Source organism: Nuphar pumila, chromosome 3 (genome assembly GCF_984573655.1).
Source record: "Nuphar pumila chromosome 3, dmNupPumi1.hap1.1, whole genome shotgun sequence".
NCBI classification, from domain to species: Eukaryota; Viridiplantae; Streptophyta; class Magnoliopsida; order Nymphaeales; family Nymphaeaceae; genus Nuphar; species Nuphar pumila.
Window position 1 is genome coordinate 134620389 of NC_143251.1, and position 12392 is coordinate 134632780.

The 12392-nt window shown below is 37.4% G+C and overlaps 1 protein-coding gene across 1 annotated transcript in view; it reads right to left on the reverse strand.

Annotated features, from left to right (window-relative positions):
- LOC149843941 (mitochondrial import inner membrane translocase subunit TIM22-4-like) overlaps window positions 1-10868 on the reverse strand; it is a 118254-nt gene extending 107386 nt beyond the window's left edge. The window contains exons 1-3 of the mRNA XM_090000180.1: window positions 10656-10868; window positions 10401-10591; window positions 10243-10315 (exon numbers count right to left, since the gene is read on the reverse strand). Coding sequence (XP_089856306.1) covers window positions 10243-10315; window positions 10401-10591; window positions 10656-10836 — 445 coding nt within the window. The 5' untranslated portion in view covers window positions 10837-10868. The remainder of the gene's footprint in view (window positions 1-10242; window positions 10316-10400; window positions 10592-10655) is intronic.
- Between the last annotated feature and the right edge of the window lie 1524 nt (window positions 10869-12392).

Sequence of the window (12392 nt, forward strand, 5' to 3'; positions counted from 1 at the left end):
CTCCCACTCCTTATATAAAGGAAAAAAAAGGAAGGGAAAGAAAAAGAAAAAGGGGAAAGAAAGAAGAAGAGAGAAAAGAGGGGAAGAAGAAGAAGGAGGCCATCTTCTTCTATCATCCGATGTTTTTCACCATTTATCTTGTTTTTTTTTTCAATCTACGGTTAAGGTATGGGTTCCTCTTTTTATTTGAGTGAGAAAAAAAAACATGGATTCGATTTTCATGCGGTATTTTAGTAGTAATACATGTGGAGGAGTAAATCCGAACATTTACGCTAAGATCCATGGCTGAAATCCATGTATTTTCATCCTCTTGAAGGTTATTATGGATTATCATACTTGTGGAGGTATTTTTATGTTAAAATAAAATTTTATCCATGAAAAATATTATTGTTATGCATGTACACCATGATATTATCGATTTCTATGAAAAAATCATGTTATAGATGGTTAGGGTATGTGAAATCTGGGTACAACCAAGCAAAAACGTGGCTGCATGTATGCTTATGATAACAAATGAGATTTATTTCATAATCCGGTTGTGTACTTTATGAATCTGAGTATATTCGATCTGTGCATGTGTACCTTATGCAAAAAAAATCATGTACATGCATGCTGGGACTTGTTTTTAATGTATTAAGCATGCTCGATGTCCTGAAATTTATTTTAGTGTTTCTGTTGGCATGCTGTCATCAAATATATATATATATATATATATATATATATATATATATATATATATATATATATATATAAATGTATCTTTTGTTGTGTTGGACCTCAGCTGACTGTCGGCTGAGCCAAGTGCTGGCAGCCCCAGCCGACTGGGTCGGCTGGGCTGGGGTTTCAACCCGGCCAGCTGGTTGCTCGCCATGTCAAAAAAAAAAGAAAATTTTATTTTATGGGCCCAGCCGACCCCAGTCAGGTGGGGCAGTCGACCCCAGTCGATTGGGTCGGCTGGGCTAAGTACCTGACCCAGCCGACTGGGTCGGCTGGGTGGGTCTGGCTGCGTGCTAGATCCAGCCGGGGTCACGTGTTTTAAAAATAAATAAATAAATAAAATAAAAGGGTTTTATTTAGTTGTGGGGTATTTTAAATATTTCTTTTAGTCGGGTAAGTGCGAATTTTGAGTATGTGTTGAGGACACATACAGCCATACAGGATTTAAAATATGATTTTATGCTCAGGGTACATGTAAATAAAGATTAAATTAGCATGTGTAAGGTTCAGCTCTTCTTGAAATTTCCAGATTTCTTTACTTACTTCATATTCAGCCCTATGTGTGCAAGAGCCTGATGCATTTCATTTTGTTGCATTTGACCCAATAAGCTGAAATCAAAGTAATAGCTGCAAGGCTGCATCCTAGCATGTGCGTACACTAATTTGATGTCTTAGCACGTGCACCATCACTTGAATGTCTAAATGCTGATTAAGTTTTGTAATTGCATGAAAGCATATATGTGACATAAACATGTAAGTTAAAGCATGCTTTGACATGAATGCATAGACTAAATGAAATCATGCATGCAACATGAACATGTGCATGGAATGAAATTTAAAATGAAGTTGTGAACTCACGCATATGTATATGTATATTATTGTTGCATGCACATCTTTAACTTGTCATAACTGAATGTGCATTGAAAAGCATGTGATATGTAATGAACGCATGAGCATGTTCTTAATGATTTTTGCATATGAATGCATGGGTGTTCAAAATGAATCATCGTGGGCCTGGTGGGCTTTGAGTTGTGGTTTGCTCCCTCTTTATTTACTTTTAAATGCATCACAAAAATCACATTTATTTTTATTTCGTTGTATTGCACTGTTCAATGTGTTTCTACGGGCGGGAGTCTCGTGATGGCTCTCGCAGGGGTAGATATGAGCTTTCGTCTGAATTGCAAAACTTAATAATTGGTTTTTAATAAAAAGATAATGAATAAGAACAGTGTAATATATGTTCTGAGATCTCCCATCGAAAGAATGAGAATCTTAGATATTCAGTTTTGGAGGACCACAAGGATACAAAAACTCTGTATGCTTTATTCTTTTAGCCCTGAAGCCGATATTGAGGTTCTCTCTCCTGGTCACGGTTTTAGGGAGAGTCTGTCATTTTACCTGTAGGTGGTGTCTAGACACAGTTGTTGTTTTGGTATACCAAAAAAGTGACACTATTGGATGTGGAGGTCCTCAGTGTCCCGACATTAGATGTGCAGGTCTAATGTTCCAAAGGTAATTCGATCGAGAGCTAAGTTTGAAACCCAGTAATAAAATATAACTTGTGTGCTAAGTTACCCTGTGAACCCTACTTGACTTCGATAAATTTTTACCCGTTTGATGTATCCGCGGGAAATGGTAATTAAAAAGAGGAACTTAAATTGTGTACATTTAATAGGGACATGCATACAAAAGAAAAACTATAATGAAAGATAATAATTTACTCATGTATTGCACTGAAGTCATGCATATTCCTTCTATGCATTAGATCATGCATGTTTACCTGTTCACTTAACTGTTAAATGTTAATGAATGCATAATATTGTTCCCTAAAGCATGTTAAACGATTGTATTGCTTAAATTGTGATCCTTGTTACTTATTAAATGTTCTCTCATACTTAATAATTGTCTATAATGCATGAATGCTTAATCGAATTATGAATTTGTCATAATTGCATACCTCTAAGTTATTGCATGAAATCTTATTTGTATTCTTTTTTTGTTTCATTAGAGGTACTTATACTCAGAATTTCGGTTCTGACACCCCTACTTCTGTGGTTTTTCGCAGTCGCAGGGGATCAGTGAAGCGACTAGCTTTTGAGAGAGCTACGAGTGTCACACTTTTGCTAGACCGTTCGCAAAGGGACAGCGTAGCTCAGTTTTTCTTTATTTACTTTTATGTCATTTAAATAACTCTGATATATCTCTTACAATTATTATTTAAAAACTCTTTCTTTCATAATTAATAAATAAGAGGTGATAAATGTAGAATCTCTTGTGGTTGGTTGTTTTATCCAATTGGGAGTGGAACTGTAAAGGCCCCGGGTTTCTGGAAATATTTCCGTAATGAAAAAAAAATTACATTTTTAAGGGGTATGACTTGAGGTCGTTATAGTGTAGGTGCATGTTGTTAAATTATGTAATTAATCATGTAATGTAATATATATATTATATATATAAGGTAATATATATACATATATTAATATATATGTATATGTATCTACTTATTATATATATATAATATATATTTTTATTTGTTTAGTCGTAGGGGTAGTTTAGTCTTTTCCATTGTTTTACGCACATTCACTTTTATGAATGTGATTGTAAATTAATTTTATTTTTTCTTTCTTTTTATTTTTTCTTTCTTTTTATTTTTCTATTTCTTTTTAAAGTACCAAAAGGTACCTTGGGGGGGGGCACTAAAATAGACGTTGGGTCCCTCCAACGGTCACATTTGTGATCGTTGGAGGGGCTCCAACGTCTATGAGTGGAGCCCCTCCAAGGCCCCTTTTGGTTGTTATAAATAGGGGCTCTCCCCTTTGTATTTTCTCATGGCTTTGAGTCAAAGCCCAAGTGCTCAATAAAGTGATTCCAATATTTTTTATGCCTTTGTGCATTTGTGAGTTTTTGTGAGTTGTGCTTTTGTGCACAAGTGTTCTTAAGTGTTCTTATTGTGCATGTGTGTCGGGTTTATTATCGAGATACTTTTACATGGTATCAGAGCCTCGTTGAAGAAGGAGGATCGTGTATCTCTTCACTTGTGAAGTGCCTCGAAAAACATGCCTAAGTTATTGAAGTTTTGAAGTGAATCATCTTCTTAGGGCAATATTTTAGAAGCATCTTTTATCGACAAAGGTTTGAAAATCATTTGAGGTACGTGTTATTTTCTATCCTCTTCTCTCTCTAATGGGTGAAAAAGACTCTCACTTCTCCCTTGGTTTTAAACTTAGTGGTTCAAACTACCATGTTTGGGCCGGCAATATGGAAGCCCATATCAAAGGGAAAGGTCTTTGGGGTACGTTCAAGGTTCAATATCGGAACCCGAACCCAAACTTACAATCATAGAAAAAGGGGATATTAAGATTCTTGAAGGTGAAGATAGACAAAAGGCCCTAGAAGATTATTCCAAAAAGCATGATGAGTGGGAGATGAAGAACTTCAAAATCTTGTCTTGGATTTTTTCATCCGTAGAAACCAAGATCAACGCCAACATCATTAAGTTTAAAAAGGCCTCTAAGCTTGGTTGTACCTTGAAAAAATGTATACTTCAAGGGACTTATCTCACAAATATTACCTCCAAAAGAAAGTTTTGATCCTTCAACAAAACGATTTGTCTATTCGAGAATATTTTGCCGAACTATCATCTAATTGGGACGAGTTTGCTATGCTCGAACCAAAATGGAGCGAAGAAGCAATCGGGTTAAGACACAAGCAACTAGAGGAAGATCGATTTTTCAATTTTCTAAATGGTCTTAGACCCGAATTTGAGCAAATTCGGTCATCTCTTCTATCCGCCTTCACATCCCCCTCTATTGAAAATGTTATCACTAAGCTAAGTGGTGAGGAAACCCGTATGGGGATTAGTAAAAATAATCCTAGCATCCTTGTTGCACCTTCTCAAAATGATTATGAAGCGGTTAATGCTGTGTCAAGACCCGGGAATAATATGAAAGCCTACAAACCTTCTCATTTTAAAAATCAAGGACATGAAGGAAATGATCGATATGGCAAAAGACACTATAGCGAATTAACTTGCCATTTTTGTAAAGAACTCGAGCATATCAAACCCATTTGCCCCAAATGAAAGAAAATTCTTGTCGCAGCTATGGCATCCCAACCAGAGGAACGACCTTCTTCATCAAATGAGCATGTTTCCCTTCAACAAATTGTGGATGCTCTTCAACCTCTTCTCAAATGAGGCACTTCCGGAGCCGCTATGTCATCCTCCTCTTCTCTCCGTAAGACATCTTCGCTCCTAGATTCCGGTTCTTCATTTCACATGACTCAAAGTTCTTGTTTTCTTTCTGATTTTTCTAAAAATTCTCTTTCATCTTTTGTCTCAACCGCGGATGGAACACCTCTTGAAATTAAAGGAATGGGCAATTTTGAAAAACAAGACTTTTTTATTCCAAAAATTCGTCTTATACCAAAACTAAACTTAAATTTACTCTCCGTTTCTCAACTCTCGGACTATGGTTGCGATATAAAATTCTCTTCTGATAAATGTTGGATACAGGATCGCCAGTCCGAAAAGTTGATTGGGGAAGGCTCTAGGAGAGGAGACCTCTACTATGTTGATTTTGTCAAAATTCCCAAAAATCAATTTTGTAATGTTACTTAAAACAAAGATATTCATGTATGGCATAAGAGATTGGGTCATCCCAACATTTTTAAAATCTCTTATTTGCCTTTTATTAAGCATCTTTGTAATGAAATTTTTGTATGTAATGAATGTATTCTTGGAAAAATGAAAAGTCTTCCTTTTTCTCAAAGATCTATGTTTACAACAAAATCTTTTGAAATTGTTCACTCCAATGTATGGGGTCTGGCTCCGATGATATCTAAAGGAGGTTTCCCATACTATGTTATCTTTGTGTGCGATTACACTAGATTTAGTTGGATATATTTTCTTAAACATAAACATGAAGTTTTCTCGATTTTTAAAACATTTCATATGATGATTTTAAATCAATTCAATGGAAGTTTAAAAATTCTTAGAACCGATTCGGGTGGTGAATATCTTTCCACTGAATTCAAAAGTTATCTTGAAAATCATGGTATTCTCCATCAAAGGTCTTGTCCTAAAACCCCACAACAAAATGGGTTGGCTGAACGAAAACATAGGCATATTATTGAAACAACACGAACTTTGCTCATTTCACAAAATATTCCGAAAAGACTCTGGGCTGAGGCAGCCCTTACATCAGTCTATCTCATAAATAGACTCCCATCAAAAAACTTGAACAAGGTTTCCCCATTTGAAAAATTATACGAAAAAGAACCTGCTTATAGCAGGTTAAGGGTTTTTGGTTGTAAATGTTTTGTCCTTACTGATAAAAATGACAAACTCTCCCCCAAGGCCATTCCTTGTGTCTTTCTTGGTTATTCTGAAACTCAAAAAGGTTTTCGTTGTTATGATATTAAAAATGATAAACTATATGTTTCCAGAAATGTAAGCTTCTTGGAAAATATCAGTGGTTTCGAAAAATTTGAATCTAATGACGAGAATATAGACTATTCTTTTTAAGATGATGATACTAGTGATGATGATACTAGTGATGATGAGTCAAATCAAAATGACTCAAGTAATAATGAAACAAATTTTGTGCCCCCAACGCTTCATCAACATGTCAATGGAGAACCACATAGAGATCCCATAACCTACACTCATAGAGATAGGAATACTTTCATAAGTGCCCTCGAAAGATATGATGATGCTAGTGGGACTACTCCTCAAAGTGAGGAAAACCTTCGTAGGACCGAAATACAAAGAAAACCCCCATCTAGGTTCATCTCATATGAGTCTTTTTCACCTAAATATAAAGCATGTATAAGCGTCATTCACTCTTACATAGAACCTAGAAACTTCGAGGAAGCACGAAAATGTCTGGAATGGATAGTCGATATGGATAATGAACTTGAAGCTCTAAGGAGAGCAAAGACATAGGAATTTCAAGACCTCCCTAAAGATAAGAAAGCAATAGGGTGTAGATGGGTGTTTAAGGTTAAGACTAAGAGTGATGGGTCCCTCGAGAGATATAAGGCTCGTTTAGTTGCAAAAGGATATAGTCAAGAATATGTGATTGATTATGAAGAGACATTTGCCTCAGTAGCTCGAATGGTCACCGTTCGATGTCTTATAATCGTTGCCCCAATCAACAAATGGAACATCTATCAAATGGATGTTAAGAATGTTTTTTTAAACGGAGATCTAAACGAAGAAGTGTATATGGATGCTCCTCCTGGAATGGAGTCTCCTAAAGGAAAAGTGTTTCGCCTTCGAAAGACACTTTATGGTTTGAAACAAGCCCCCAAGGCTTGGTATGATAGGTTTAACTCCGTAATGTTAGAAAATGGTTTTTTATCCTATTTTACTGATACTGCTTTGTTTGTTAGAAAATCTAATGCAGGGATTGTTATTCTACTTTTATATGTGGATGACATGCTTAAAACCGGAAGCGACTCTAAAGGAATTAAAAGCATAAAATCGATTTTAAATGATAAGTTTGAAATGTCTGACTTGGGTTTTTTAACTTATTTCTTGGGTATTGAGGTAGCATACTCTCATAGAGGGTATTTTTTGTCTCAAACTAAGCTTGCATCTGAGATGATTGACAGGTCAGGTATTACAGATGATAAAGTTTGTGAAACTCCTGCTATAGTAGAAGCTAAAATGAAGATTGATGATGGTGTTCTTCTCTCTGATCCTACTCCCTACAGACAACTTGTAGGATCGTTGATGTACCTGAGTATTACCAGACCAGATATCTCACATGCGGCAAGTCAGTTTCAGCGTGCACCAACTTCTATTCACATGAGTGTCGTCTTACGTGTCGTAAGATACCTAAAGTGTACTCTTAATAAGGGAGTTTTTCTGTCATCCTCTTCTGAGTTAAAATTAATTGCTTATACTGACTCTGATTTGGTAGGTGACCCAAATAACCGTCACTCCACCACTGGTTTTTGTGTATTCTTAGGAGACTCATTAATCTCATGGAGATGCAAGAAGCAGCAAAAAGTGTCTCTATCATTAACTGAAGTCGAATATCATGTCATGGCAACTACTACCATAGAAATTGTATGGATTCATCAGTTGCTGGAAGACATGGGAATCACAATTGAAGGGTCTACCAAGCTATGTTGTGACAACAAAAGTGCGATTTATATTGCTAAGAATCACACTTTTTATGAGCGGACCAAACACATAGAGATGGATTGTCACTATGTTCGGGAGGCGTACCTCAAAGGAGTCATTGACCTTCTATATGTCACGTCAGAATATCAGTTGACGGATTTTTTCACTAAAGCCTTGTGTGCTCCGCGGTTCAACTTTCTTCTTAGCAAACTCTCGGTCATCCTGCCCTAAGTTTGAGGGGGGGTGTTAAATTATGTAATTAATCATGTAATGTAATATATATTTTATATATATAAGGTAATACATATACATATATTAATATATATGTATATGTATATGTATCTACTTATTATATATATAAAATATATATTTCTATTTGTTTAGGCGTAGGGTAGTTTAGTCTTTTCTATTGTTTTACGCACATTCACTTTTATGAATGTGATTGTAAATTAATTTTGTTTTTTTCTTTCTTTTTATTTTTCTATTTCTTTTTAAAGTACCAAAAGGTACCTTGGGGGGCCCACTCAAATAGACGTTGGGCCCCTCCAACGGTGACATTTGTGACCGTTGGAGGGGCTCCAATGTCTATGAGTGGAGCCCCTCCAAGGCCCCTTTTGGTTGTTATAAATAGGGGCTCTCCCCTTTGTATTTTCTCATGGCTTTGAGTCAAAGCCCAAGTGCTCAATAAAATGATTCCAATGTTTTTTATGCCTTTGTGCATTTGTGAGTTTTTGTGAGTTGTGCTTTTGTGCACAAGTGTTCTAAAGTGTTCTTATTGTGCATGTGTGCCAGGTTTATTATCAAGAATATTAAGGTCTTGATCTTAGTATCTTGTTTGGAGATACTTTTACACATGTATCAGTGCAAGCCCTAGAGAGAGGAGATAAAGAAAGCTAGTCGAAAAGCATTCTCACATGCCATATTAAAGAATCTTGTTAAATTTCAACTTTTGAACACCCATTGGTGAAAGGGCTTGAAAAACAAGAGCACCTTATGGATGGTGCCTTGAAGTTGAAGATAAAGAAAATGAGAAAGAGAGAGATTATTAGAAGAAAAAAAATCTTGAACGTGTCTAGAGAGGTACACCCCTTGGGCTTTGGTATTAAGAAGATAAAGAAAGGATTCTCCCTTGAAGATAAGTTTGAGAGGTGCTTCCTTTGAATGTTGTAAAAGGAAGAAAGAAAGACAAAGTGAGAGAGAGACAGGACACGTCACTCTTGGGATTGAAAGAGATACCTCTCATGGACTCTAAAGAGTATTGCAGCTGGTGGTTTAACCTTGGGTTTTTCCTCCATTAAACAAGGCGAAGATGCAATCAGTACAAGGTGGATCTTAGCTAGAGACAAGGTGGAATCAGTTGGTTTGATGCTACACGCATCGGCAACCCATTTGGTGGTAGAAAGACTGATGTTCCAATTTGTCTATTTTATGATACCTTGATACTTGATTCATATTAATGATGACTCTGGGACTCTCGTGAACTTAAGCAACAAACCACATAAATCTATGTTTTCTATATGTGTGCTCTTTGCTGGTTGTCATTATGAGTGGGTGTTCCCTAATTGCATCAACAACGGATTTGAACCTAGAGAGATCCTGGGCATGGGCCTCGAACTGCAACACAACCATCAAGAAGAATGAAAGAAAGAAACAACTAAAACACCAAAGAATTGCTAATCCAAAATATAAATGCCATGAGGAAAAACATCAATAAGCAACATTGGAGTCCAAACATTATAAGAAATAATGAAGCAACACAAGGGTTGTGTGGTGGTAACCATAACTAAGAAGTAATGCATACCTCTCAAAATAGAAATCTTGACAGTTTTCCTCTTTAAACTACTAATTTTGAGTTTCCCTCGGTCCATTGAGGATGTTAAAGCATGGGTTTAAGATCAACAAACTGAAGGAATCGGAGTAACAGCAGACCCCTTGACTGCCTTATAGTACATATCGCATTATTGCAACATGTAAAACATTCACAACCCCTCGAATGCAAGAAGCCACAGAAAATCAAGGCGAAAACCAAATTTAGCCAAAAAAATCACCATGGAAGCCAATGTATCAGCATTAACAACTGACAACAAACTTCAGGCACCACCCCTAGCCGGTCACACAATTAATCAAACACTTCATCGACACAGCTAACAAACAATAACCAATGCACAATGTCATGCCAATGCATATATAATATGGGTAATGAAAGGCAAGTATACTCTGCAAATGAGAAATTATCGACAGCTCAATGATGGGTACCTCAAACTAGTCCATATTCATAAAATGTCAGAATCAAGTGCAGTGAGAGCTAAAAATGCCATGTACATGCTGAAAACAACCATCAATCCCAAAAGCAAAATATGATCATAACCAAAGAAATACTAATTGAGATTTACCTTTTGCGGATATTGCCCCACCGGTAACACATCCAGCCACAACCGTATTAGTCGTATCGTGCTTAGCCCTCGCCTGAAACAACATCAATATAAGACTCCAATAAACAAGAAGTCTGTAACCAATACAAAGAGAAACAATCGATGGTTGTCGTCTAAACCTTCTCCACAACGCACTCCGCAGCAGAGAAGATGAGACCCATGACCGCAAACGTCTTGGCGGAGCCCCAACTTCTACTCCCCATCTGCTTCGCCGTGTAAACGAGCTGCTGTCTGGTGGTCATCTCTTCCTGCATTATTGGGTTGTCCAGCGCCCCCAGGAACAAGCCCATGAACAGACCAAGCCCTCCTCCTGCAATTGCAATTCACTTTGAACAAAGAGAGAGATGGTGGTGGTGGTGGTGGTGGTGAGTTACCCATGATGCCACTGACTGCGCTGCGAACGGCGCAGTTGTTCCAGATGTCTTGGCCGCGGATCTCTTCGGGCGTGGGCAGCCTCAGAGGTTGTACAGACTTCTCGGCCTCTTTCGTGCCCGTTGGTGGGCCTTCTGATTCAGGCACTGAGGACGAGGATGGTGCTGCTGAGGTTGCCGCCATCTCTCTCTCGCGCGCGCGCTCTCCTGTAGTTCACACCCCCACTTCAAAGTGCACGGTATCAGTATAATGAAATGTCACACGGTCATCTCACGGTCCTTTTTGCACCATCATTGCCACTGACACGGTCTCTCTTATTTTGGGTAGGGGTGGGCAACGGGCCGGCCGGCCAGGTAGTGGACCGGGCTAGCCGGTCAATTGACGGACAGGGCCAAAATCCCTGTCAATTGACGGGCTGGGCCAAAATTCCGGTTCGATCGGGCAGGCCCATTGGGAAACTCCCACCCCACGCCTAGCTCGTTAGGACTGGGCCTGGCTGGGACAGGCCATGCTACCCTGAATATATATACAAATAATATATATGTAAAATCATATTATATATTATAAAATATATGTAATATATATATATATATATATATATATATATATATATATTACTTACATATGTACATAAAAATTCACACACTTGGGCCCAATTGGGACGGCGGGCCGGGCCAAACCAATAGTTCAGTACAGGCCAAGCTTGGGTAGCATTTATAGGCTCAAGACCAGCATGTGGCCGGCCTGCCCACCCATTATTCAGCTCTATTCAGGGCCGTAGCTAGGATTCATGTGAGGGGGGGGGTGGGGGGCTCAAACAGGGGTGTACGAAAAAAAACGGTGTGATAGTCTCGGGTTCGGGGGAAGCGCCCCAAAAAAAATTTGAGATAAAATAAAAAATTACTACAATTATTAATAAAAATCTATTTCATATGGACAAATCAAACTATTTGTTATAGCCTTTCTCAATGTCAAAGGAAAGTTCTTAAACGTTATCTAATGGCAATATATAACACTGGTGCGATAAATTGAAGTTTATAACAATGCATAAATTTTATTTATGATAAAATAAATCAAAATACAAAAGTACCAACTAAAATGGACCCTGACGGTTACCCGCAACATAAAATTCATCTATAAGAGAATCTATAACTAAAGTCGTAGTATATTCTCGTTTGATGTACAATGTCATACAGCCAGCAAGAAAATCGTCGTCCATTTTGTTACGAATTTTCGTCTTCACATGCTTCATCACTGAAAATACTTGTTCTGTAGTGGCCGTAGAAACTGGTAATGTTAATACAAGACGAAATAATCTAGTTAGCATGACATAACTTTCTAACATTTCACTTGCAACCAACTTTTGATACAAATCAGGTAGAGTTGGTGCTTGAAATTGAGGATCAGAAACCACATCAATCTGATAATGTTGTAACTCTGCTTTCAAGTAAAATATATTTTGTGGTGTAAAATTTTGAGGATAGAACTTCTCTGCAAACTTGCAAATATCAGCTATACTAAAGGATTCAAATGAGTTTCTAGGATCCAATGTCACATTAAGAGAAAGAAGTTCGACCGATATGTCATTAAATCTAGTATTTAACTTCACCAACAAAAAATCTATAGCTTTATTGAAAACATCAAAATGATAGTGATGCTCAATTGAGGGATACTCACGACCACAGGATCGACCAACCATATATAAACTACTGAAGTCAGGTAGGCAAATATCATTTGTT